The 27,884-nt window shown below is 45.8% G+C and overlaps 1 protein-coding gene across 1 annotated transcript in view; it reads left to right on the top strand.

Annotated features, from left to right (window-relative positions):
• Positions 1 to 895: 895 nt before the first annotated feature.
• Positions 896 to 27,884, top strand: part of LOC138526728 (cytochrome c oxidase subunit 7A-related protein, mitochondrial-like) — an 85,228-nt gene continuing 58,239 nt past the window's right edge. Inside the window, exon 1 of the mRNA XM_069637377.1 lies at positions 896 to 1,129. Within this exon, the coding sequence (XP_069493478.1) occupies positions 1,058 to 1,129 (72 nt within the window). The 5' untranslated portion in view covers positions 896 to 1,057. The remainder of the gene's footprint in view (positions 1,130 to 27,884) is intronic.

Genomic DNA, 27,884 nt, shown 5'->3' on the forward strand with positions numbered 1-27,884 from the left:
CTTAACCTTTGGCATTGCTCTGGGCAACACTCCAGACCATTGTCCTTTGCCTGCCAAGACATTACAAAAGGAGAAAGACTATATGCAAATCAGGCTTGGTCCCACCCCAAAAGGGACAGTCCAGTCCAAACTGCTTGGTCAAATCCCTTCTGCACAAGACCATAAGCATCCCCAAACATCTTTTGGCCTTGTTGGGCCTCATCAGTGAGGAGTACCTTGGGTTTTTAGGCCCAGCAGGCACTGGACCCATGTCTGGGCATGTCCGTCCAACTAGGGTGACTATAGCAAAACAAAAGAGGTGATGGCTGGAAGGTTTAGAATCAAACTTATCTTGGCATTGCTCTGGCCAACCCTCCAGAACAGCGCAGTGCGGTGGGACCAAGTCTGATTTCCATACGGTCTTTCCCCTTCTGTTAATTCCAAACCTTCCAGCCATCACCTCTTTTGTTTTGAATGAAGATGCATGCATTATACTCGACTCTGTCTTCAATACAATCTAAACACTCACTCTTACTATTGGGGAATTAATGCACAGTTAATTTCGAACTGCAAAGTAAATCAGCCCCTTACGATTTTGTTTTATCTTATTTAGTCCTTTGAGAGGGAAGACCCAATTCGTGATACATTGTATCCATAACACACATCAAATCACAATTGTAGCGTTTTACATTATGCCTGATTAGAAACAATGAGTAGCTGAGAAGGTGTTCAAGTGACTAAAAATTAAATAGGCAATTATATTTGCTTAAAGTGCATATATGCAAAAACAATTCAAACGTTTCAACGCAGCAGCACAAAGTAATACTACGCGCAACCAGATAAAAGCAATTATATACTGCGTGATTTGCTTACGGGAAACGTCTTCGTGTTAGTACGGAAAAAAAAACTGCTGTGTAAAAAGTGTTGCGCAGATACAGAATACTACAATTCCCATGATGCCATGGACTATGCGCAGCCGCATCCTTGCTTCCACTCACATTGCTGAACGAGAATTCCGTCCTTGGCTGGAGCTTGCTCTCTGCAGGTGTCTGTGACCTCTCTTGTGCGCTTGCAAAGGATGTATTACAAATTCGACGGGATAACCCAGAAGCTAGCAGGCGCCACTGCTCGCTCAGCTTATTTCCCGCAGGTGAGGGCATAATACTTATGCTGAAGTGCGTGGATGGGAAACGGCAGAACTTGATAGGGAGCGGACATAGGCAGGGAAAGGAGAACAGAGTCGTAGACATAGTAAAGGGACTATAGATCACACAATCTTTCACATTCTGGTTTTATGTCAGGGAAAGAAGTGGTTTCAGCACCGCAACCATACCACCAGGTCACGCTCGTTAGAACGGTCCGCCCCCCTCGCCCACGGAATTACTCTCACGCACGAATTACCCCACACGTATCCCATAGACTTCACTCGTGTCCCCTAACCTTTATCACCTTCCACAAGGATTGATCTCATGACTTCAAACGCGTAAATATTCAAAACAAATTGATAGTCAAGTCTGTGTGCACTCACACTATTCTTTGTTCTATTTTTTCACCAACTATCCATAAGACTTTCTTTTTGCAGCGTGCATTCACAGCTGGCAGTGACAGGATGTTGATGTCACCTGTGCGTCCCATGTCTTCTGCAGCTGCCCAGACATACTCTCATTTTACAGCTCCCTTCTCCAGCTCTTTCCCAAGTACTTTCCTATTGTGCTATATTCTTCAGCTGGGCATTCTTTCTTACACAGCTGGATACTCTTTCTGACGCAGCTGACTCCCCACTTTAATACATCGTCTGAAGTTGGCACTCATTTTTTTCGCGGCACCCCTACAGCTCGCCGTATTTCGAACACATTTCTGTCTTTCTTTGCGGCTGCCTCGTTCTACTTCAGCCTCCCCTTCTTTTGTACATGTCTTGAGATCGTCTTCTTCCGGATCTCACCTGTTACTGTCCCCTTCCTGCACCACATCCATCAGCCAATACTTAATTTTTGGACGCTTTACGGGCCCAAAGCAACAAATAATAGAAGCCAGGAAATTAAAACTTTCTTAAATTGCACTGTGTTCAAAATACGATTTCTAGATGTGAAGCAACAACGCAATGGCTACCGCTCTGGAGGAGTACACACAGGAACGAGCAGTGGATGCATGTCCCACTCAGCGCCACACTACTACTAAACCAGGCAGCATTGATCCAAATCATAAAGGTGAAACAGGCACAGCCCTACAGCTATATACCCGTGTTTTTTCTTCTGCATGTGAAGCCATTTTCTCCCCATTTTTCAGTATTGTGTTATTTACATTAAACAATAATGAAATGACTTCCATATTTTTAGGCATCGCATTTTTAGTGTTCTCCAAAAAAGTTAATTGACATGCTGGTCTTGGGAGCTCAGTTAACGTTGCCTTTGTGTTTAAACATCTTTTTTCACTGTATTGCAAACAGACAAGACAGACATTGAGCAATGAAGGCACAGATGAGCAAAGGTGTGACCAATCTTTCTAATGGTCCTTTGCCACTAACTGTAACGTGTCAACTTCCAGAAACGCCAACATTTGCCTGAAATTATTAATGGGCAATCTGTGTTTTCTTAATGTTCCCTGAAATAAAATCTGTACATTACCTATCGTGTACTTAATAAAACGTATACCGTCACTTTTTCATCCCCACACGGTTCTTGTTGATGTAGTCGTGTGGTTGAAAGCTTTTGCAAAAAGCTACTTTATTTGCAGTCTTTTAATCACTTGTATCCTGTTGGTGACCTGTCATCTCAATCCCCGATGAAATAAGATGCTCAACATTCCCCTAATTGAGCAGAGTATGGCTACAACATGCATTACCATTCAACCTCTCTGTAGCCATTTGCAATTTGATCATCTGGCTTAGTTTTTGTAGACATTGCTGGTTATTATTTCTTGCTTTTTCACATATCAGAACTAAGTTGAATCAGCTACAAAACCGCCTGGCACACCATTGAATACAAAGCGAGAATGTTCCTGAATTTTGTGGATTGGATGCCTTGGTCTGTCCAGGCTTTGAACCTGATAAACTGTAGAAGACGTGTCAATACCATCTCCCTAACCAGTCCTTATTTCAAACTCAGATGCACTGTCTCACACTTCTCAGCAGCAGGAGGAGAAGGATGGCGTCGGGGCTGGGATAGGAAGTGGACGGTCAGTCAGCATCCTCCAATTTACTTATGTTGGTTCCAACAGTCAGAGTCTACCCTGTGCTGCCCTCTTGATGCTGAGCTGTGGATCACGCCGAGCGAAGGCTACTTCAGGACCCCCAGTGACCCCCTCTCTCATCCATCATTTTTAACAAAGTGCATCCATCGGTTGGACCGGTGTTTTAAATATGTACCTCATTGCCTTTTCACATTTTAAATGTTCTTTGCCATTCTTCATCTTTGGTGAACTATCTTTCCAGAATATTATGTCTTGAACCAAACAACAACGTGGAGAGACAAAAGGATCTTTGGGCAGAGTGTAATTTGCTGTTGGAATCACAATAGTGCAAGCCGTTGGGTGACTTTGTCTACTGTGGTGCGTAATCTACCGGCGGTATCTTCAAAGCCCTGCCAGCTGTCCCAACTTTTCATCTTTTGAGGCATGATCATTTTTAGTAGACTAGATTGACCTAATAATACCACCTATAATTTCTGTTGCAAGAGCTAATTCAGTTTGTGGTGACTGGTATTTACACAGGCATTGCCTTGCTCCTTGTTCCGAGTAGTGTTGTGTGTCTCACTTGCCGCAGGCTGACACTCTCCACTCCGTTAAAGAGATTAGTAGGTTTATGCATCTTTCTGCAGAGAGCACTGTATATAACCTGCGTGTCACAGGTTTGAATGCTAGTAAGGAAGCTTGGTGGATTTGTGGACTTGCTGCTGAAGTTTGATTTGCTTTGATTCAGATGTTTGTAGTGCCCTGGAGGTACCAAGAGCACATTTAATTGCCTCTAGCAAAAAGAAATGTAATCGTTTAAAATCAATCATAGACCAATATCAGGATGAAGAAGAAATCCCTGCAGGAGAGGTCCTAGAAAGAGGAAAGTGGTCCGTCCATTTGCTGAATGTTTCCCCCATCCTGGAAACGTAGATCATGGACAATTTCCCACATTATGGGAAATATTTCATGCTCGCCAATCTTCAACCTAGCAAAGCACGGTTGTAGGGAAAATCACAGTTCACCTGAGTTAATGAACAAAGGACAGATGTTTGTCATGGCGGGGCAACAATTCAAGTGTCAAGCTCAGCCAACAAAAAGTCACTTGTCCCCTCAATTGTTATATACACACTGCACACCATTTCTTGCTATCCAAGTCAAATATCACTAGCCAATGGCTATTGGTGAGTGCACATTGTTCACACTGTGTTATGGGGTAAATATCCTCCCCCTCTACTTCAGTTTTTCGCGTCTGACAAAAGTGTGGATGCTTAGAAATAAACTAAAACAAATTGCCAACCAGAGGAAAGAGAGAAGTGAAGTTTAATGCCAAGTTGGTGACTTCAGAAGCAGAATGTCTGGGTCATTATCTCTTCAACTCTACTTAAACTAAATGGTTCGATTGTTGGTAAATTACTTGGTTTTAGTTCCATTATCACCCACATTTCGTTCTTTTCTCTGCATACACTTACATGTGTAACATGCACATCAATGGGCAACTGTAACCTCTCCATGTTTTAAGGGTGTTCAGTGGAGATCGTGAGGGGTCAGAAATGTGAGGCATATCACGTTGGGAAGTTTTCTCAACAAATGCCATTTTAGTTTAGCATATGGTTGGTAGAAAGCCTCACGATCCCTAACCTGACAAGGATTTCCCTGCCTAAAATAAAATAAAGGAAACATTGTAACAAAGGATATCTGTCGCTCACACTTACACATACGTCATATAAACAAGAAAACATATATGTCGGTCAAAACACTAATGACTTAATTCAAAATATGAATACAGTCATAACCTGGGCAGACTCCCCTTACCCAGGTTCAAACGTACTTCAGTTTCAAAGTTCAAGAAAGAACACAAGGGAATCCTTAATCACAACAAAAGTTCCAGCACAGTTCAATGTTGATTCTGCTTGTTAACACAAAGTTCCAACACAGAAGATGTAAGTCTTTTCTTTAATTACGTTTTCAGTTCCTTGATAGCAACAATGATTGTCTTTGTCAGGATGATTTGCCACTTTAAGAACTCAATATCTCTGTAACAGCCTTGCCTGGCTCTTTCTTCAACTCCCCAACAACGTAAAGTGTCAAGACCACCTTGTAGCACTCTCGCACTTGGTCTACTTCCCTGCCAGGCTTAAAGGTTGACCATCGGGCAGGGAAGTATACCAAGAATGGCTTTTTACTACTACAAGTGTTTTTGTGATCATTGTCAACTGATAAGAGTTCATTGCAGCTTCACAACATTCAATGACTTGAAGCTTCAAAACTTTCACCAACTTTTGGGGGAAAACAAGAAACAAAATGATGCTCTTCAATACCTTTCTGCAAATTATGCTTCTTTGCTTCTGGTTGACTGTTACCAGAAGGGCACCCCTTTGGCCTCCTTTGGCTTCCCACTGTACAAGCAACCAAAGAATGATAGGGATAGAGTCTCCTCCTGTTTCTCCCCTGGGTGTGGCAATGTGTGGGTTTCCCAATTTGCACCAGATGTTGTATACAGTATGGATAACATGTTTTTGAGTTGATGTACTTGGAATTGATATGATAGGTTATGTATAACCCGCTTAATACACAGAGGTTTCTAAGCACGGACTCGGGGATCGAACCTGTGGTGCTCCATGTCATCTTGCTTCCAAGGCGAGCACGTTGCCGCTGAGCTATCAGCCCAAGACAACCCCTTTCTGCTGTTGGCAATATTTTAAATTGTGTTTTTCTTGGTTCAGTTGTTCTTGGCTTGGGCAATGCTTCTCATCTCTTAACAAGTCACCCCCATAGTTGGTTGTGTTTTCCACAGCCTATAACTTTCAAAATTGCAATCATTTGGCTTTGGCTTGCAATGGTTTTGCTGCTTTTCCCTGGTTTGATGTTTAAAACTGACTTGGGAATCACTTTCATTCGCAAAGGAATCCTGCTGCTATTGTTTTACAATAGTTCAATGTGTATCAGTAACGTGTGACTCATTTTCAGTCACACATGCGTTCTGCTTCTGCTTCTTTATATCATTAATGCTTCTATGCAAGTGCAATTTACTTGCTGGGGGCCTGCTTTCACTACACAAGCGGGTATATAGTGCTCCGGGGTCCATAGCAAGCGGTGTACTCGCCGGATCAGACACGCCCCTCTGTTTCCATCGCTGATCACATTACTTCAGTTGTTGTGGCTCCACTTGAACCGGCAAACCACTTTGGCAAGTCTGCCTTCATCCACACCACTTCCAGTTGGAGTGTGTCCTGCACCTGAGGCTCTCTGGTGCACACCAGCCACCGGAGACAACCTCAAGGTCTTCAGGTGCATGCCAGCCAACTGAGACAGACTCCTGCACGCTTCCCGCTGCGCAACCACTGCATTTCAGATTTATGGGTGCACCGACCTTAGGACCGGCAGTTGATATCTGTCCAGCAATGGTCTTGCCGTGTTCTCGCTCCTCCAGCTTCTGCCTGGGCTGCCACCACGTACCACACTACTTCTGCTGCTGACTGTTGACTACTTCTACTCTCCACTAACAATGCCAACTCTATAACTTGCACCTGAGGGGTCCTTTTAAGCATCAGTCTCCCAGGTGGGTCACCTGCTATAGTGAACTGGCGACTCCTACAACATTGTGCTTCTTCATTCCTCTTCTTCGTCCCAGTACTTTAGGAATTATGGGACATGAAGTCCCCAACAATAAAAAGTGTTTCTCATTTCTGTTGTTTTACTTTTAAACCTCTGTTTGTTCCTTCTAATGTTCTTAAGAAACATCAGAAGAGCTAGTCATTGGCTTTGATTGTACAGGGGAAGGCAATACTTTTACGCTGATGTTATTCCCAAATTTCCTTTCACTGGCCCTTTTGGCATTAAGGAGGCTTTCAGTTGTACAAATCTCCCGAACCTTATGTTGGTTTTGATTTTTCCTCTGTCTCAGGAGTGTAGGATTGATTTCACCCCTCTTTATATGCTGTGGAACAGCAAGATGGTTATTACAACAAGCCTTTATATACTTGGGTATGGCGGAGTCATCCTCCTCCTCAGAGGAAGACAAATACTGTCGCATCCCACTGATTCCACTCTTCCCAGGTGAACCTCCTGTAGAACACCACCCCCCAAAATCAGCATCAGAAAGCATCTGCCTTTCCCTGGCCACCTGGGAGGAGACTTTAGGCAGGGGTTTAGTGAGGGGTCCGTAGGATGCGTCACAAGATAGGCTGCTTTTCTTACCTGACACTGTTTAGGAGCAAGGTCAAACGGATGCAAGCCAAGTTTGAATGTTAACTGTGGGGTCAGCTATGATTTTGTGAACAACATTCTAAACATTAACACTGTGATGGAACGACAGGAAGTGGCTAGTTCATGATGGCATCCGTGGTGTGTGGAGAAAAGGAACCAACATATAGGGAAGCACACATGCCCTGTATATGCTTGTGACCTGACATCTGGGGCAAATCGGCATCATACTGTTGTGCCAATCTGGAAAAGCTCCAGGTGTTTTATGGTGGCTGCTTAAAATTCACTCTCTTCCTGGCACTAGTTCCGGAGATGAAGAGAGATCCATTCGAGTATGAGTTAGTTTGTATTCTTTAATCAACCCTGACAGCAGCAGCTACTGAACATTTGAAGGGCAATAAGACACCAGCCCAATGAAACCTTTGACAATTCTGCACCATTACTTAACTTCTACAATCGACAAATAACACAAAAAACGTAGACGGAAGGGTTGTAAATGTCACATTCAGGATTTCTGTTTCACCACTCCACGAGTCTCAAAAGCTGCTTCAATGTTTGTGGATCTAAGATTACATGATTTGTCAAAGAAGACTTTACTTAAAGAGATGACATACACATAACATTGACCCTACGGAGCTTGTGGATGTCAGGAGATTCTTGACAGCTGGAGAGTTCCTCACTCTGAGGGAGAATGTACTTGTGTGGGAAAGCTGCTCCAAGAATATGCAAAACAGGATCTTGTACAACATCCACTGTCCAACTTTTAACCAAAATAGGTGGGTGAAATGGGGCAAGATATATTCCTTTGAGTGAATGGGTCAATATTAAGACTCGTGTATTCCCAATTAAGACTGGCTAGAGAATCTGCATACGCCCAGAGTATATATGGCACAATGCCAAAGCCCAAACTGGAGAACATGGTTATGTTATGGTATAGTGTGGTTTTGGCAAGCGCCCAATCACCTAACGGTATTTTAGCATTATACTGCCTTAAACCAAAACTAAGCTGAAGAAGTCGCCATCTTAGAAGATCTACTTACTGATTGAAAAGATGGGTCTTCCATCTTTTTCAGAAGGATAAAAGTTTGGGTTCTTTACCTACTTCGGCAGGCATGGTATTTCATTGTCTGATTGCCTGAACCAAAAAGTTATGCCCACCAAGCCGGTTCTTCCTGTATACAGTCTTCTGTCCGCTGTTAATTTAGAGGATGGCGTTAATATACAAGTATTGGTTTTCTGATTTTGCTATAGTCGATAATGTCTTAGGCTAGCCAGTCAAAAAGGGAGATACGTTTCTTCCTATATATATATATATATAATGTTAGGTCTTGGTGACCTCTGAAATCTTTTGTGAGGACTGGTTTAAGTTCAAGCGGGACCCTGTAACTTCACCGCTGGCAAATTCTTATGTTCTAGACCCACTGTCTTTGGCCAGAAACACAGAAGCTACTACTCCAACCATCATTATTCCAGGATGTTCTATACTAAGTGCCTGCATGCTGTCAGACATACAGGTGTACCGATCAGGTAGACATTCATACGTACTTCCTTCTACCCCATAATCATGAGGGTAAATCTTGGAATCCAGACTGTACTTCTGATGTCTATCACCAACGGCTGTATGTACATATTACAGAGTGTCATCAGACCCACAACAAAGCAGCATATCAACAACCTTTCCTCCTGATAAGAGGCAAATACTTCCAACAAAATGTGGAGTCAAAATACTCCCTACATAAAATATGAAACCATTGACAGGTACTGTCAAGAAACAAAGCTGATCAAAAACTGCCTTGCATAGGTAGGTAAGAGTTGAAGTAGTTTTGTACTCGGTTTATTTACAATGTTAAGACAAAATAATGGTGAAAGGCAATGTCAGACAATAGTCAGCAACAATAACAGGATGGCTTCTCGATAGATTTGACATTTCTTGGTTTAACAGGTCTCAGGCCTGGTTCCCCTTCACGGAGAGAGTAATTGGTTCACAATCACTCAAAGTGTTGGGGTTATAAGTCTCCCAAATACTTTTTTCTTGACTCCTAAGGATTTGGTCATCTTCTTTTTGTCCTAACTCAAAGTGTTGAGCTTGGACATTGGCAAAGCCAGTGAATGAACAGTGTGTCATTCTTCACAATCACTCAGGCACTACCTCTTTGTCCCAGGGTCCTAGATCTTCACCCCGAGACCCTGACCTTGTCTAAATCCTTGATCATGCACAATGGTCTCCTCCTCTCGCCTGTCTTGTCTTCTTATCTTCCCACAACCTTCAAGGGCAATAGTGCTCTTACCCTACTTCTTATGTTCCCCTTTAGTATTGGTCTTATGATTTCCCATACCACCCTATTTTCCCTATTTTACTAATTTCCTCATTCTTCCTAATATTCCACCATACACCCTCCTTGGTGGTCTCTCATCCTTCCTCCTATCACCTCTGTGCTGTTCTCTTCATCACCCTGCTGGTAACGTCTGACAGCTCCTTGCGATCTCTCCTTGCTTTCACCTCCAACCTGCCTCTTGGTGTTCTCTCGCGCTCCTTCCAGCATTCAACCCGCCTTTTTCATCCACAGTCCACTCACCTCCTTCTTTTCCTCTGCCGCAGTATTCTCTCTTGCATAGTCGTACTGCTTCACTCACCAACTCCCAATACCCACACTGAATTTGCAGGGCCTTTTGGCTTTTATGGAGCCCTGGCCCTCCATATGTGCCATGCTAACCATGACCAGTGCACCAATGGAAGCAATGGTTTTGGATCCATCATTGGTTTATTCATCTTCTCTTCTTTAACACACCTGCTAGTTAAGCTGCTGCACAGGACTGCATTGGGATCACACCAAGCTCTCAAAGACCTTGCCTGCAATGTTGGAACCGACATGCAAGGCCAATGTGCTCCTGGCTCTCTTCTACCATTTCAACGTGCTCATGCTTCATCTGTGCCAGGCTGAATGCCAGCAAACTAGGCACTGGGAATCTTTCAGTTACAGTAAGTTTCATGCTACTCCTATGTCCTATTTTCTGAATCGAAGATGTATTTTCAGTATGGAAAAATCCAGACAGCAAAATATATTTTCTCTTGGGGAATCCCTTAAAGGGAATAGCACAACACGGGGAAGTTCCCTGGAGCAGTCCTATGCCATGAATCTGGGACATGGTGGGGTGTTCTAGTGGAGCCCCCAAATGCCACCTCGGGGTCGTGCATCTCGCCACAGATGGTGGCCCCTGGCACCTGTGACCACCCCGTCCAGCACCCCCAGGGATGGCTGGGGGACTTGTTCACAGAGCCCATCCTCATGTTTTGATGCATCTGAGGAGAAACCTTAAGGTAAAGATGTATCTTTTAATTTCCTTATGAAATTATTTGGAATGACATATGAATTGTTAAAATATGTTTTTTAAGATAAAAAAGATATTTTTGCTTGCCTAAAAATATCCCGTTTGGTAATGGGAATTACGTTTTTACTGCCTATATATCATTTTACTCCCAACTTGAAAAAATATCAATTAACTTACAATATTTAGAAAATATTTATCTGGGGCCCTAAGCAGAGGACAGTGGGCACGAGAGAGGAGACATTGTGATGTCTCCTAGGGACGATACAGCAAAGTGCAAACTATCTTGAAAGAATGAATGACAAGTATAATCCATTACATTCTGCCAAGAACTTTAAGTAGAATTTTAAAAAAATGGTGATGTCCCGTAAGTAACTGTTATATTTATAGGCCGTGTAGTTCTGGTTAACTTGATAAACACATAGGAAGACCACTTTTTGGGTGGCTTATAGGTTTGCTGGAGGAATCCTCACCAAACTTTGCAAATCAAAGTATATGGCCCGCTCTGAATTCTTTTGGCAAGTTTGGTGAGGTTTGGTGCAGGGGGGCAAAGTTATAGGGGGGTCCCAAAATGTCTTTTTCTTCCATATACTGAATTGGCAAAAACTTTGTGCACGGCTACAGCCCAAACGGCTGGACGGATTTTAATCAGATTTGCAGCAGGATAGGGGGCTTCGTTGCAAAAGCGTGCTTTTGTGCGTTTGGTGGAAATCCGACCAGTACTTTTGTTGCAAAGAACTGAAATGTACGTCTCAAAAAATTAGTTATATCTGGCTCCGCAAACCCATTTCCCTGTTTGCTCCGCACACAAAAGTCTCATTGGCTTGTAGTACGACGTGATGTCGGTGAACGGTGAACGCGGCCGGTGGTTGGCTGGAGGAACGCGTGCTGTGCATCAAATATTTTGGGAAACGCCACTATGGTGTATCGGAGGACAGTGCAGCACCGAAAGGGACTCACAAACATACTTCACGCCATGTGGTGGTGAGAAGAAGGGATGGAAAGTGTGGAGGAGTGAGAAGTGAGATATTTGATTATTAGGTGGATGAAGACAGTGGTGTTCCTGCAGTATCCGGTGCGTACTGTGCCAATTCGCCAGTCCCTGCCCAGGCGACTACCATGTGTGGTGAATGCAGGCAGCCTTCATTACGGCACAATAGCTCATGCCGCGACCTCTTACCGTGGTGAATGGTGGCAGCTCAATTGCAGAAGGGGAGTGCATTGCAAAACATACATTACGCCATGTGGTGGTGGGAAGAAGGGATGGAAAGTGTAGGGGAGTGGGAAGTGGTTCATCTGAGATATGTCAATGTTGGTGTGCCTGCAGTATCCGTGCATACTGCGCCAATTCACGGGTCCCTGCACAGCCTACTACCATGTATGCTGAATGCAGGCAGCCTTCGTTACAGCAAGATAGCTGGTGCAGCGACCTCTTACCGTGGTGACAACTGTGGTTGCTATTAGGTTTCACATTGTTGCCTTCTGTGTTTGGTTCATCAGCAGTGCATACATTGTTGATTTGATGGGTGTGGTGATTGTTAGCACATCCTACAGTGTTTACTCCATGGCTGCAGCTAATGGAGTGAAAAGTTCTGCAGTGTGTGCACTGGGTGCAGTGTTGGAATACTGTCAGTATAGAAGAGGGTAGGGTTGAAGTGCATCTTCTATGTGCTTGGGTAATGCAGTGTGTGAACTGGGTGCAAAATTGAAATTGTGTGTGCATAGAAGTGGATAGGGGTGAACTGCATATTTCATAGGATTGGGTAGTGTCCATTGCGTGGAGTGCTGACTAATGTACTGCACTATGAAGTATTGGTTTTGTGCACTGAATGGAGTGCTGGGAGCAGGGCCACTGTTGCGAGAAAAAAAATTGGTTTGGTTGGCAGTAACACCATACTATGTGAATGAAAGTGGGTAGGGGTTCTGGAGGCTGTGTTATGTTTGTAGATTCTGCTAACTGTTGCATGTGTCCATGCATAGCTGTATTACAGTACAGAGGTTGGGTAGCCGTGCCGGTGGCAGTGGTACGTGTGGCATGCAGTCGCATGTTGCCATGCATGGCTGCATTACGTTGCGGTGGGTGTGGGCAAGGCCTAGACTATTGGGTGCATGGCCAAAGGCCGTAGGTCTTAGGCCATTCACCCAATAGTCTAGGCCTTGCCCTCACCTACTGCAGCAATGCAGTTTAGACTACATTTCTCAGAGGGTGTTCACATTTACCAAATGGTTGTGGTGCACATTGTAGACTTGATAGAGCACCAGAGGTCAGCTGACATGCATATATTGTTGGTTGGTTCGGTTGGCAGTAACACCATCATATGTGAATGAAAGTAGGTAGGGGTGCCGGAGGCTGTGTTAAGTTTGTAAATTCTGCTAAATGTTGCATGTTTGGGTAGGAGTGCCAGTGGCTGTGGTACGTGTGTGGATTGTGATAGTTGGTAACATGTTGCCATGCATGGCTGGATTATGTTGCAGTCGGTGTGGCCAAGGCCTAGACTATTGGGTGCATGGCCAAAGGCCATAGGCCGTAGGCCATGCACCCAAAAGCCAAAGTCTTCAACACACCCACCGCAGCAGTGCAGTTTTCACTGCATCTCTCAGAGGGTGGCCACCTTTACAGAATGGTTGTGGAGCACATTTTACTCTTCATAGAGCACTAAAATTGAGCTGACATGCGTATATTGTTGGTTCCATGGGTGTGGTCATTGTTAGAGTATCCTACAGTTTTTGGTGTATGGCTGGAGATTGTGCAGTAAAAAGTCCTGCAGTGTGCCCACTGGGTGCAATGTTGGAACACTGTCTGTATAGAAGAGGATGGGGTTGAAGTGAATCTTCTATGTGCTGGGATACTCTGGGTTGTGCAGCTACCTGGGAGTAGGCCCAATCTTGTGAAGATTGTGTGGTTGGGTTGGCAGTGACACAATACTTTGTGAATGGAAGTGGGTAGGGGTGGCAGAGGCAGTGTTATGTTTGTGGAATCTGCTAACTGTTATATGGTTCCTTGCATCGCTGTGTTATGGTGTTGGGGTTGGGTAGAAGTGCTTCTGGGTATGTTACATTTGTGGATTTTGGTTTCTGCCCACATGTTCACATGCATGGCTCCATTATGTTGTGCTGGGTGTGGGCAAGCAGTAGACTGGTGTGTGCATGGTCAAAGGCGTGATGGATGCTGCTCTGGATGAGTTTGGATGCTGAAATCGTGGACTCTTTTCCAGATCTTTAAACTGGAGGTGCTTTGAAATCACATGCAACATGTACTCAGAGTGTTCAACAGTAAATTTGGAGTGCTGTACAAAAATTATAGTGTTGGATGCAGAGTTCTTGGATGTGATTGCTGCATGTGTGCGTGAACATTTCACAGTACTCAATGAGGGAGTGCTGGAAAAGGAACAGTGGAGAGGGGAGAAGGGGTGTCCCTGCTTTACTGGGGCGTAGCCCTCGCTGTAGCTGGGAAAGCGCACGTGCCTCATCCTGCCATTCTGAGCATGGTGGGCTTGCGAATGGAACTGTGGGGATTATGGAATCGGGGGTCACAGGAAGAGGCAGTACTACCTTTTACCAATACTCTCTGTGTAATGAGGTTGGTAGAGATGGAGAGACGCACAGTGCTGATCGTGGGTGATACCTTTGTACAAGATCTGCACAGGTATGCCCTGCAAAGTGGCGTTGCTGCTAATTTCAGGTTGGAAGGAGTGCACGCTTTGTGGGCAAGTCTCTATGTGTGCAGTTTCGGCAGGATGGTTCGTCTTTGCAGATATGTGGCTACTGTTCAAATTGTCGTGGTGCATTCTGGAGGTCTACCTGAAGAAGTTGATAAATGCAGTGATGCAGATTTTTCCCACTGCCAAGGTTGTTTTCTCAACCATACCACCAAGAGGAGTATTAAACCATGCCGGTGTAATTTTCCCCCAGCCAGAGCTCGGAAGGTGTCCTAGAAACATGTCGCATTTTTGTGCACTGATGGGATGTTCTCTACCCACTATGAGAGCATGAAGTTGCAAAATATACACTGCTTCCATGCAAATAATATTTCTTTGAACACCATTGGCAATAATTTTTTTTTTGGTACTTTGTGCAAGAAGTGTTGACCATAATTTGGTAAGAATTGAAGGAGGAGAAGCAAACGGAAACTGATACAAAGAGGAAAAAAACTAAAAAGTTTGTTTGCAAGCATGTAAAAGAAAAAACACGAGAAAACAGAAAAACAAGAAATCTTTTCAGAGGGACCACTAAAGACCCAATGCCCTACCCTGTTTCACACCCCGCCCCCTTCCTAGCATGAAAACTCTGCGGATTCTGCTGTAGTTTCAGGATTACACGTGCCACATCTGGCCATTTTCAGGATGGCAACCATGGAAATGGGACTGATGAGGCTAAGGCATTGCTCAATAAGGTTTCTGGTTGTGTTGTGTACGCAAAAACTGTGGCAGAATGTCTCTTTGTACAGAGAAGTGCAAAAGGCTATGGTGGAAGTGTGCAAGATAAGGGACAGGCAACCTGTTTGTATGCATGCCCTGCGTGTACTTGTTTGAAGTTGCTAACATGCATTCAGTGCTGCTTTTGTGCGATCAAATTTGAAAAGTTTGTAGTAAGTGGGGCACTGCCGGAAAAATAAAATCTGAATTGTATAAGGTAAGGGGCAGGAATCCTGTTGTCATGAATGCGTGTGTCTATGGTATGATATGATGTCAAATTGTATGATATGGCATTTATAATGCGCCTATACACATGTTTTTCAAGGCAGGCTGAGCCATGGGAGGGGGAACAGAGAGGAGACCGAGACAACAAACCTACTAGGCCATGTGTCACTCAGATCACCCACGTGCATGGGTAGGGGGAGGGGAACGTGCAATACATGGTAAGAAGAACAAATTACAATAAGTAAAAATGCGGGCCAAAGGTGGCAAGTTCAAGGATATGTTCAGACATCATGTGGTGGAACTGTTAGGCAGACAGAAAACAATCCCCAAATGCATGGTTTGCCAGAAAGGAAGTGCAGGGGTGTGAATGGCAGGGCAAGGTGACCTGGGCCTGACTTCAGAGTAACCAGTGCAGAATCAGTTTCAGCCAGGAAGTCAGCAGGGGAGAGGAGGAGAAAAAGCAGAAGTAAAGAGAGAGGCTTTGAGAGGCTTCCGGAACCGGCGATGATTCTCCTCAAGTTTCAGGGAGGCAGTGAGGCAGTGAGGCTGTTGCAGAGGGAGGCCCCGACTGAAGAAAGAGATCTACCACCAACTGGTTGCTTGCAGAAGCGACAGACCCTGAGGGAGTTGGAGTTGGAGGTGGATGAGGGAAGAGCTTGAGCAGGGAGATATTTAGGAAGTGAGAGTTGAAGGTATGGAGGTCCCAGGGCTCTAGAAGGCCTTGTGCATAATGCAGAGGGTTTTCACCTTATTCCCCACAGCCACTGGGAGCTAGTGCAGACATTTCAGTCCAGGAGAGATAAGATCCCTGGGTTTGAGGCCAAGGTCGCACAGTCCTCTTCTGGATGAGTTGCAGAGGGCGGGGAGTAGAAGCAGCAGATTTAAAAAGAGGCTGTTGCAATAGTCCAGCCTAGAGAGAACCACAGCTGTACAGACAGTTACCGTTTGGGAACTTGCTTTAGGCTTGTAAGATACATGCAGTGCTGGTTTTGGTGCCATATTTTTATAATTTATGTAGGAGATGGGTTAGTGGGGAAGAAAAATTCATAGCATTTTCAGAAAGGAAAGAAGAGAGTTCCTGTTTCGAAATTACAATGGATGATATGGGTAAATGAAAACATTGCAAGCATATACTATTGAAGTGCCACTTGATGGTAGGGGATGGGAGAAAAAACAGTAAGATTTTTAAGAACGTAATGGACATATACCGTTTGCATAGGTGCATAAAAGAGTTGTAAACATACTGCAGAAAAAGTATTCATGCCTCTATTTTGTGGTGATGGGTGCTCATGTGGATGCACAAATCTTGCATTCTTTTACTGAACTTTCTACTGGACGTGCTTTCGAATGACACAACACTTGCAGGCTGAATGTGTAACGGTACATATGAAGTGTTGTACAGAACTGACAGTGTTAGATGCTAACGTCTTGGATGGCATTGGTGGATGCGTGTGTGTCTATTTAACAGTACCCAATGAGGTAGTGGTAGACAAAAAATAGTGGAAAGGGAAGGACTGCTCCTGCTTTACTGGGGAGCGGCCCTCACGGTACTTTGGGAAGCACACGTGCCACAATCTGCGCTTCTCACCATGCTGGCCAATGGAAATGGACTGTGGGGATTATGGGGATTATCCAATCAGATACTGAGGGTGTGGTTCACAGGAAGGGGTGTTCATGCTGTTTTACATTACTCTGCATAGTGTGGCTGGATGACACGGAGAAACGCATTGTTTTGACTTTGGGTGATGCCTTTGTGATAGATCTGCACAAGTATGCCCAGGAAAGACACTTTGATGGCAATTTCGTTTGGAAGGAGTGGACGCATTGTGGTGCACTGTCCATGACTGCAGTTTCACCGATATGCATGCACTTTGCAGAGACCTGGCCCCTTTTGCTACTGTTAATGCTGTCGTCGTGCACTACAGCGGCATGCATTTGGGTTACGTGGCTTCTTTAGGTTTGTTCCGTTGACTGAAGCGGTTGCTGAATGTAGTGAAGAGGCTTTTTCCCACTGCTCAGGTGCTTTTCTCATCCATAACACCAAGAAGAGTATGGGACAATGCCAATGTATGTTGTTCCCAGCCAAAGGTTGGAAGGTGTCTCATCAACCGAAGCATCTCAAATTTCTTGTCCACTGGTGGAATGTTCTTCTGCAACAATAACCTCATTAGTTGTGGAAATGCAGAGTTTTTCCATGCAAAAGGCATTTCGTTGTCGCCCATTGGTAATGCTGTTTTGTTTGCCCATCTACAGGATGCGTTGAAGAGTTTACTGTAACAATGTGAGCACAAGAAAACACAAAATCAAATAAAAACCGAAATAATCTGTTTCTCTAGTGGCACCTAGAGCCGCCACTAAAAACAAACTACCCTGGATGCAATTTATTCCCCCAAGGCCGCACGCAGCACGAAAGCAACATCTGGGGATTTTGAGGATGGCGGCCATGGAAATGAGACTGTGGAGGCTGAGGGATTGCGCAATAACGTTTCTGGATGTGGTGTGTACACAGAAGACTGTTGTACAGAACTGCTACTGTTACATGGAGAGCTCTTCAATGTGATTGGTGGATGCATGTGGAACTATTTAACAGTACCCAAAGACGGCATGCTGGAAAGAAGAAAGTGGAAGGGGAAGAAGGAATGCTTCTGCTTTGGGGAAACGCACGTGCCACATACTACCATTTTCAGCATGCTACCCATGAAAATGGTACAGTGGGGACTATCGCAACTGAGGGTGTGGTTCACAGGAATGGCCGTTTAATACTCTTCTCCATTACTGCGCGTAGTGAGCCGGGCTGACATGGTTGCCATTACTTACAAAGGCAATATAGCACAGCAGGTTCTGTCTAACATCAGTTGCAGGTCAAACCTATGTGGCCTGCTACTCTGTTCTGAAAAGCTACAAATGGATTGCGGAGGAGCTCTGGGGTGTGGCCTTTTGTAGGGCTACTGTGGAGAACATGCACCCAGAAAACAGGCCTACATTGTTCAAAAACATATACACATGTGCAATGGCACATTGTGGTGTGTTTGTAAGCATGTACTTTCCGAAAAACACTCTGTACATTACACAACACTGTATTTTCTGCTGTCTGAGCGTCCGGATTGTGTCCCCAAAATAAGGGCCCACGCGCAGTGTGGGTGCGGTCTCATGGTGACGTTGCCCCTGTTCTCCCTTGGGACTGCTGTCCGCAGGATGTGTTTGGGTGGAATACAATGTGCGCATGTGCATAGGTTTCCTATGCACACCATTGCCACTTCTGTACTGATTAATAGTGCGACACACGTGTGCTGACCATTTTGGGACATGTTGGGTGTTTATAGGGTATAGCAGGTGGGATGTTTATGTGTAAAGCTACCTGTAGGATGTGTGTGGGTGGCTAGAAATAAAGTTTGTGCGCATATGCTGCACAGTGGTGGTTTTACCAGGACACAGAGCAACAGATACACATGCATGTACTTCCGCAACGAACAAACGTCCGCTGCCACACGTAATTATAGGTGGTGCACAAGATGTGGACATGCGGGTCGTACTGGCATCGTACGGATGCCTCCATTGTCATTGCGGATAGGTCGACAGGTTCCTTTTGCTTAATTGCGGTCATTCCTACGAGGACTCTGCACTGCTGAGTCATAGCGGCATTTCAAAAAAGAAAAAACAATACCACATTTACACTAAGCAACAGTTTAAATATCAACGTTTACTTGCACACATTCATACACACCATTAGCAAAGGGAAGGGGTAGCAGAGGTGTTTACTTATTGTGTGGAATTGGGGATTGGCACAAGTTGGTAGTGAGGGGAGGAAGGGATTGCGGTATCACATAACGTCTCCCATCACACAGATTTTGAGGGGATGGTGGGCTGTGACATGGGGAAGGGGTGCAGGTCTGGCAGTGCTATTTTATTTTGTCCATATTATACCCTTGTACGCAATCTTTTAAGGCGGCACAATTGTTTACCAATTCTTCAATTTTGGCTTCCAGGCTGTCCATTTTGCTATTTACAGAGTTTCTTTCCTTTCCTATGCCCGTATGCTGTTGTGGATGGGGAGCGCTTGTGCTGTCTTGCTTGCCTTTCCAATGTGTTCTCTTACAGAAAACAAAATGTGTTAGGTGTACATGAAGCAATATATATTACATAATTTATGTTTCACACTACTGCGAGTACTAATGGGGTTAGTATCGTAAGTGATTGCATCATGAGGGACATTTTCAAAAATAGATGGCTATATCTCTGGGATTTACCCAAAACCTGGTGTTTTTAGAAATGAAACAACCACCATCTTGTTTTTCCTCTGTGCGAGATATTTGAGGTTACAGCCGAGGATATGGAAAAATGAAACACAGGAAAAAAGCCATTGGGCTGGAGGTTGGGGGTGGTTAGAGAGCACCAAATGTACATTTGGGAGTTGGAGGGGGTCTAGGGACTGAATTTGCAACACTAAGCTTTCTTTGTCCTCAGCTATAGTCGTGAATAGCCCACATCTCAAAGCAAACTACTTCACAGAAACAGCGTGTGATGTGGGGGGAAAGGGAAAGGGCAAGGGAGGTGACAAGGCCATCTGGGGAGTGGGGGGATCTGACACAGACGAGGGGGGTACTTGGTGAGGGCCTGGGGGGCAGGAAAATATTTGTTTCTGGTCATTTTTTCCATATTCACGGCTATATAGCACTAAGGATAGTAGAGGGTATGTGAAGTTCAATACGCGCGGTTACAGTTTTTTTTTCTTTTTTTTTTTTTAAATTTCAGTTTTATTGGTTTTTACAGGTAAAACAGAGACACCGCTTTTATGCAAGCATGCGCGCGGAAAAAGAACATATAACCTGGAAACAAAAGAAACCATATAAGAGTATGGCATGTGATATACTGGTAACAGCAAAAGGAGAACATCACAAACATCAATCACCCCCTCCCTTTCAGTTGCGTCCCGGATGCGAACAGGGACATTTCTCCTGTTACATACTTAAGTTCTTTACAGAGTTCGAATGGCAACAGTAGGCATGAGTGTTCGAGAAAAATGAAAACAACATGTTATTTATACAGGCATCAGATAAGTCTATGAGATCAAACTAAGGCATTACACACACCAATTTTCATGTAATATATTGTGCACGGAAGTCAGCCCATTCGGTTTCCACCGAGGTACCATGTCCGTGTAGAGCAGCGGTCAAACTCTCCATTCTGAAGATGTTTCGTGCGACATTCACCCATTCCGTCTTAGTGGGGAGGGATGATCTTTTCCATGCCATTGTGAGGCAAGCTCTTGCAGCCAGCAGTAGACCCAAGATCATCTTAGGGGCTTTTAGGATCATTTCGTCTTCCTCAATTAAGCCGAAGAGGACCAGTAGGGGATGTTTCTCTGTCCTCATCATCTAGATCTTTTATCCAACTGAGGACTTTGTCCCAATAAGCCTGTACCTTGTTACAGCCCCACCACATGTGCCAATAGTTCGCGTCTTGGCCACAGCCCCTCCAGCATTGCGGGTTGACCCCTTGATACATTTTAGCAAGTCTGAGCGGGTCAAACTGCCACCTGTGGAGGAGTTTTAGCGCATGAAGTTTATATTGACACGATATTGATGATTTGGCTGTCTGCCTGCACATGCGCAGCCACAACTCGTCGTGCAGGGGTCTGCGTAGGTCTGTTTCCCATTTGTTCCTCAGTTTGGTTGAAGGGGCTGTATTGGTTGTTATCAGGGCGTTATACATGGCGCTTATCAAACCTCTGGGGCCCGTCCAGGTGTCCAGAATTTTTTCAAAAGGCGTGAGGTCCCTCTGCAGCTGGTCCTTCCACTTCTCTCGTGACATCACCCCTTTTAGTTTTAAATATTGGAAGACTGATAGAGGACCTATATTGAGTGCCTCCTCGAGTTCTTGTATGGTTATGAAAGCCTTATTTCTCCACAATTGGCCTGCCCGCTCTAGGCTGGCTTCATACCAAGACTGGTAGCTTAGTGGTTCAGATATGTCATTACATATTCCCGGGACCCAAAGATGTCCTAGGGGAGAGGGGCAGGTTGTAACCCCTTTCATATCCTTATTTGGTTTCCAGATTGACCAAATGGTCCCGAGTATCGGGTGATTTCTGATACTGTTTCACAGTTGGGGTCCAGGAACCCATATCCATTCGCCAACAGTATACGGACGAAGATGAAAATTGTCCAAAGCTATCCAATGTGAGTCCGTCTGCTGTCTCAGGTGAGGGATTAATATTCGCAGCTGAGCCGCTCTGTAGTATGATTCCAAGTTCGGGAGGCCCACTCCCGCGTCATCTTTCCTGAGATACAGAAGGGATTTGGGGACTCTCGGTTTTTTACCTTGCCACTGGAAAGCCAACAGGGACTTCGTCATTTCAGTGAAGAATTCTTTAGGCATCTTTATAGGGAGCATCTGAAACAGGTATAGGATCTTAGGGAGAATTACCATTTTAATGGCGTTTAGGCGCCCCATCCATGAGATTGTGAGTTTGGCCCAATTTTTCATATCGTTTTGCAATGTTAGTGACATGGGAGGGAAGTTAGCTTGGTACAAAGTATCGAGATCTCGGGTGACGTTGATGCCCAAGTATCGCAGGGTGGTCAGGCTCACTTTCATTCCTAGTGGGGCGAATCTTTCCACTTCATCGTCTCTGCTCTTGTCAAGCGGGAGCAGGATTGATTTCCCAGTGTTGATTTTCAGGTCTGCCATCTGTCCATATTCTTCAATAATATTTAGAGCTGCCGGGATAGATTCGAGCGGGTAGGTGAGATGAAGCAATATATTGTCGGCATAGAGACCCAACTTATATTCCTTGTCTCCGACTCTGATCCCCCGGACCCCGGTGTCCCGTCTTAGCCGTTGTGCCAAAGGTTCGAGAGAGAGGACAAACAGGATGGCGAACAGTGGGCATCCCTGTCTCGTTCCTCTTTCCAGGGGGAACCATCTAGAATAGCCACCATTGACAGAGACTGATGTTTGCGGGGATGAATATAAAGCTTTTATAGCAAGGCGGAGCCTCGGGCCGAGTCCCACCTCGATAAGTACCTTTTCTAGAAAGTCCCAGTCCACCCTGTCAAAGGCCTTCTCGGCGTCCAGTGACAAGAGGGTGGGGTCCCCTGGCATGCCCCGTGCTTCGTGTATCAGATGGAGTGTTTTCCTCATGGTGTCTGCCCCTTGTCTTTGGATCACAAAGCCAACCTGATCCGGATTCACCAGTCGCGGTAAATGGACTTCTATTCGGGCTGCTATGACCCTTGCGTATATTTTGGCGTCTATATTCAAAAGCGATATGGGACGATATGATTCACATAATTTCGGGTCTCTGCCTTCTTTTGGAATAACCGTTAGCAGTGCTTGTGCGAAGGAGGGGGGCACTTTGCCTGTTTCAAAGATTTCGTTAAAGAGCGTTGTTAAGAAGGGGACAACGTACGCGGTGAATGACTTATAGAAGCCAGGGGTGAATCCATCGTCTCCTGGAGACTTCCCTGCTTTGAGTCTCTTGATAGCGTCGGCGACTTCTTCTTCACTTACAGGGACATCGAGCGCCTCCGATTCAGCGCGTGACAACAATGGTAGTTTGACGTCTTTGAGGTAATCTTCTATGGCACCTGGCGGAGATGGCGGGTCACAGGTGTATAAGTCTTCGTAGAAAAAAGCGAACGCCTCCTGATCCCTTGGGGTGAGGTTTCGGTGGTGTCTAGGAGTGTGCCGTCCATTCTCTCTATTACGTTCACCCACCTCTCAGCTCTCTGTGCGCGTAGTCTTGCTGCTAGAAGAGCATCAGCCTTGTCACCTTTTTCGTAAAGTTTTTGCTTTAAATACTGTAGGGTTTGGGTAATTTTGCCGACTTCCAGTATTTTTAGTTTTTCTCTGAGTTCCTTGGCTTCATTGATGTATTTCGCTCTTTCATGTGGGTTTGATTGTGCCTGCTTCTCTACTGCGCTCAATTTCTGCCTGCTATTTTCTTTGATCAAGGTTCCCTCTCTCTTTTTGCGGGCCCCCTTTCTAATAAGAATACCTCTCCATGTTGCTTTTGCTGCCTCCCATAGCGAAGTTTTTGAAATCTCCCCAGTGTCATTGGAGACAAAGAATTGTTTAATTTCGTTTTCAAATTCATCTCTAAACGCCATGTCTTTCCACAGAGAGTCGTTGCACCTCCATTTTGTGTTTTGGGGGATGTGCGTCACCCATCGTATCTCTGTCATAACCATATCGTGATCTGACCACGAGATCGGACATATTTCTGCAGCAAAGGTTTCTCGTGGTAGGTTTTCGGACAGGAACAAGTAATCAATTCGTGTGAGGGTTCCATGGGGAATGGAGCGGAAGGTGAAGCCGCTGTCTGTGGGGTGGAGATGACGCCAACTGTCAGTTAGCCCAAATGTTGAGAGCGCTACTTTCATATCGGTGTCCTCAGCCGGCCGTGGTGGTTTGAGTATGTCTGTTTCACTTTGTCTGTCTAGGGCGGGGTACATCCACATATCGAAGTCTCCTCCAAGGATCGTTTGCCCTTTTGCCATATTAAACACTTTTTCAATTGCTTTGTGGAGAAACCTCTTTTGGCCCTGGTTGGGAGCATATACCGTGGCCAGAGTGACAGACACGTTCTGTATGAGCCCTGAAATGATTGCCATTCTTCCCTCTGTGTCCACCCATGAGCTTTGGACCGACATGCGTAGGTTCTTACGAATTAATATCCCCACTCCTGCCTTTTTTGTTATACCGGAGCTCCATAGGGTATAGCCAATAGGTCTACCTGGGATTGCCCTCTCTTGTCCTCTCGGGTAATGTGTCTCTTGGATGAATAAGATGTCAATCTTGGAGCGCTTAAATTCTCTTGCAACCAAGGAACGCTTCGTAGGGGAGTTTAGGCCTTTAACGTTCAGTGTGCCTATGCGTAGTTGATCAATGTTATGTGTGGTTGCCATCAGGGCTTACTGATGAAGATTTCGCTACTCTCTGTGCCTGTCGTGTTGACTCTGTGGACCCTCGTAGCCATGTGGTCGAAGGGTGCTCCTTGCCAAACTGAGTAAGTGCTCTTAGGTCGACACCTGTTTGCAAATGTATCCTGCGTTCTGTAAAAGGAACCTGTAAAAGTCCAACTTTTCTACCCCAAACCCCCTCCCACCCACCAAGAACAGAGTGGCCCATTGTAGGGTCACCCCTAAACATTCCCTCCCGCGGCGTCCGATGCAGTTGGGTTGACATCACCCAACCGTTATCAAAACCACCAGTGTGAACCGCACAACAATCGGTCCGTTCTCAATAAAAACACATCATAACTTAAACTTTCGAGCCCCCCGATCAAGTCATTCGATGCCTGAGGGAAAGAGGCCTCCTCCATTACCGGCCAACAGAATCTCGAAAATGGCCCTTTCCGCTCAGGTGTAGTCGAGATCTTAAACATTTCCCCCCCTTGATCCCACCCTGTACCTCAATTCGCATGACTCCGCCCTCCAACCTCTTACTTGGGTCCAGCTTGGGAGTCAGTCTAGTAGAAGTGTCACCCGATTCGCTTCTGTCGTTCGAGTTGCCTCTTCATAGTGGATGATCAAAATAGTGGAGAAGTCAATGTTCCATGTCTGATGAGGCGTTCATCCTCCTAAATTTCCTGGAACCCTGCATTCTCCGTCTTCGAGGGCCTTTAGTTTGCCAAGTTTCTTCAGCATTCTTCTTTGTTGGGATGGGAGTTCCATCTGCTTGAGGGCCTGGTAATTCAGTAACGGCGTTGGAAATGTCTCTTTCTGAGGTGAGTTTCATCTTCGTGCCGTCCCATTCGAGTGTTAGTGAGAATGGGTAGCCCCACCGATATCTGGCACCTTTATCCTTGAGAAACTTGGTAATTGGTTGGCATTTCCTTCGCAGCGCTAGTGTAAGGGAGGACAGGTCCTGGAAAATGGTGATGCGTGACCCTTCCAGGGAAATCTGCGATGCAAGCCTGGCTTTATCTAGAATCCGGGCTCTATCTGCATAATTGTGGAACCGGGCCAGGATGGACCTCGGGCTACCCGGTTTACCTCCGGCTCTGTGGATCCTGTCAATTTTGGGTTCATCTATTCCATCGTCTTCAAACAGAAGTTTCAGAATGTCATGTAGGGTTTTTTTGAGGTGTGTCTCTGATTCTCCGTCCACCTCAGGAACACCAAAGACACGTATATTGTTCCGACGCTCTCTATTTTCTAAATCATCGACTTTTAGCTGGAGTTCCTCCTCCCTGCCCTCAATTTCCATAAGGCGGTGGTCGACCTGCATTTCAAGGATGCCTGAGGAGGTCTGATTGTGCTCAACCTCCTCGATTCTTTCCTCCATCTTGTCAATTCTGCTTGTGATCTTGTCAATCTTATTGCCTATGTCTGCTCTCATCCCTTTCATTTCTGAAAGGAGGTCTGCGATGTCACCCCTGGTCAGTGCAGCCTCTGGATTTTTGGAGGCCATGGTAGAGGATTCGCACAGGGGCGGTGCTTCAGAGACCTGATTATACTGAAATTTGGCCAATTTCTGTTTAAAGTCCATAGATCTAAGTGGGCCAGTAATCCGTTAAGCAGGGCCCGAATAGTGCTGGAACGAGTCTGTAGGGAGCCAGAGGGGCGGCAGAGGGAACTCTAAGTCGCAGTGTGGATTTCTGGGTGCAGGGTTTGTAGCTCCTTACCTCGGTCACTGTGTGCGCAATGAGTGGGTTGCCTGATTAACAGGAGTAGGAGAGACTCATCGCTGTGATGTCCACCCTAAGCGTGTGAGGGGTCCACCTACTGACGTGGTTTGGCTGTCGGTATTGGGTGAAGCAAGATGTCCAGCGTAGTCGAGGAGGGCACACGCCCCAAGGTTTGGGGGCCCAACCCTCAGCTTGCCAATTGTCACAGTAACTGGGCGAACCCCACCATGCTATGTGGCCCTATGTAGAGGAGTCCGTCCCGTGGGTCTGGGTTGCTTTTTCAATTTCCCCACAGGATGTCTATTAGAGGCATTGTCCCTGGTCCTGCAGTCTGCGACGCAAGTTGCCGAGCTGGCCGCCTTCCTAGCAAATGTTTTGCTGTGCACTCACCGGAGTGACCCGTTACTGTAGGAAGGGGTGGTCGCCCTTTTTTGTCTCGGATCTCATGGGGATCCGCGGCTCTGCGGGGCTACCCCGCCCCAACCGCGGCCGTCCACACCGCACTGTTGAGAGGGCGTAGGGCGGTGTAGGGCAGTCTTTCGAGCTCCCAAATCCGTGGAACCATCCGCGGCTCATCCGCCGGGGGTGAGAGCCGCCCCGCTGCAGATTTGTAGGTCCCCTTACCGCTACAGCACACGAGCCGTGCGCAGACGGGGCCTCCCCGCAGACCGGGAGCGCACCTCCGTGCACCGTCGGTGCTCCAATGTCCACGGCTTTCTCTGCCGATCCGCCGTTCGATACTGTGCAGGGGGGGAAGGCGCAATATGTGCGCTGTGCCGCTGCCGCTTCCAGTCACTCGTAGCTGCCTGTATTTGGAAGCAAGGCCTCCGCAGAGCTCCTGCTAGGCGGGGCCTACGCTGGGCTCCGCGCTTTCGTTTCGATGTGGAAACGGGGGAGCACTTCAGTTGATCGGTGCGAGGCGAAAACTCCACCGATTTGCTCCGGGTTTTTTGCCACTGGCGGGGGGCACTTTCCCAAAGCCTCGTCTCGAGTCTCAGCTGTGGGGAGGTCCTAGAAGTGGGGGATCAGACCACTCGCAGGACCTCTGATGAGCGAGCTCAGATGGGGCACGACATCACCCGTGCGCCCCCTGGTGGCCAAAACACAGTTTTTTTTTTTAAAGCTATTTTTACAGCTATAGGTACGTTGGGAGTGTAAAATCACACGATTGCCATCCAGGTCTCCCATCCATGCAGTGACCAGGACATACCCTGCTTAGTTGCAAAGTGAGGAAGGGGCCAGCCTCCTCAGGTCATGTTGCCCGATAAATGAGCCAAAGTTACAAGACCACTTAGAGAAATGAGTCGGCCCTTTCCTTGCTTTGAAGCTAAGCATGGCAAATCTTTGTTACTGCATGGATGAGTGACCGAATGGGCATCCAAATTATATATTTTTTTAAACCATGCTACTGTCAGTCCTTCAAAGTTTTGCACTGAGACCATTTTTTGCCTTTTGCTGAATTGCATTCTGGTATTTGTAGTCTCCCAGTCAAAACAAACAAAAAAAAAATGTGTACAGCAACATTGGGTTTTCCAGCCCTGCAGTAACTGGGACGAACGTTGCTTACCTTCAACGCGAGAAAGAGGTCATCCCCTTAAGACCATGTTGCCTAATTAATGAGCCCACCTTACAAGACCACTTAGGGAAAAATGGCCTTAGGAGGCCTGGATTCTTCCCCGCTTTGAAACTAAGCATGGTCAATCCCAGTTACTGCATGGATGGGAGACAGTCCACAGTCCTGAATGTTGTGTGTTTTCTTAGTTTTAAATATCTCATAACACACAGCATCCACACTATTTCATTTTAAAACCATGCTACTGTTAGTCCTTGAAGGTTTTGCACTCAGAGACATTTTGTTTTGCCTATTGCTGAATTGCATTCTGGTATTTGTAGTCTCATTGTCAAGATGGGAGGATAATGCAATACTTGTA

This window comes from Ambystoma mexicanum, chromosome 14 (assembly GCF_040938575.1).
Source record: "Ambystoma mexicanum isolate Mex_15411 chromosome 14, UKY_AmexF1_1, whole genome shotgun sequence".
NCBI classification, from domain to species: Eukaryota; Metazoa; Chordata; class Amphibia; order Caudata; family Ambystomatidae; genus Ambystoma; species Ambystoma mexicanum.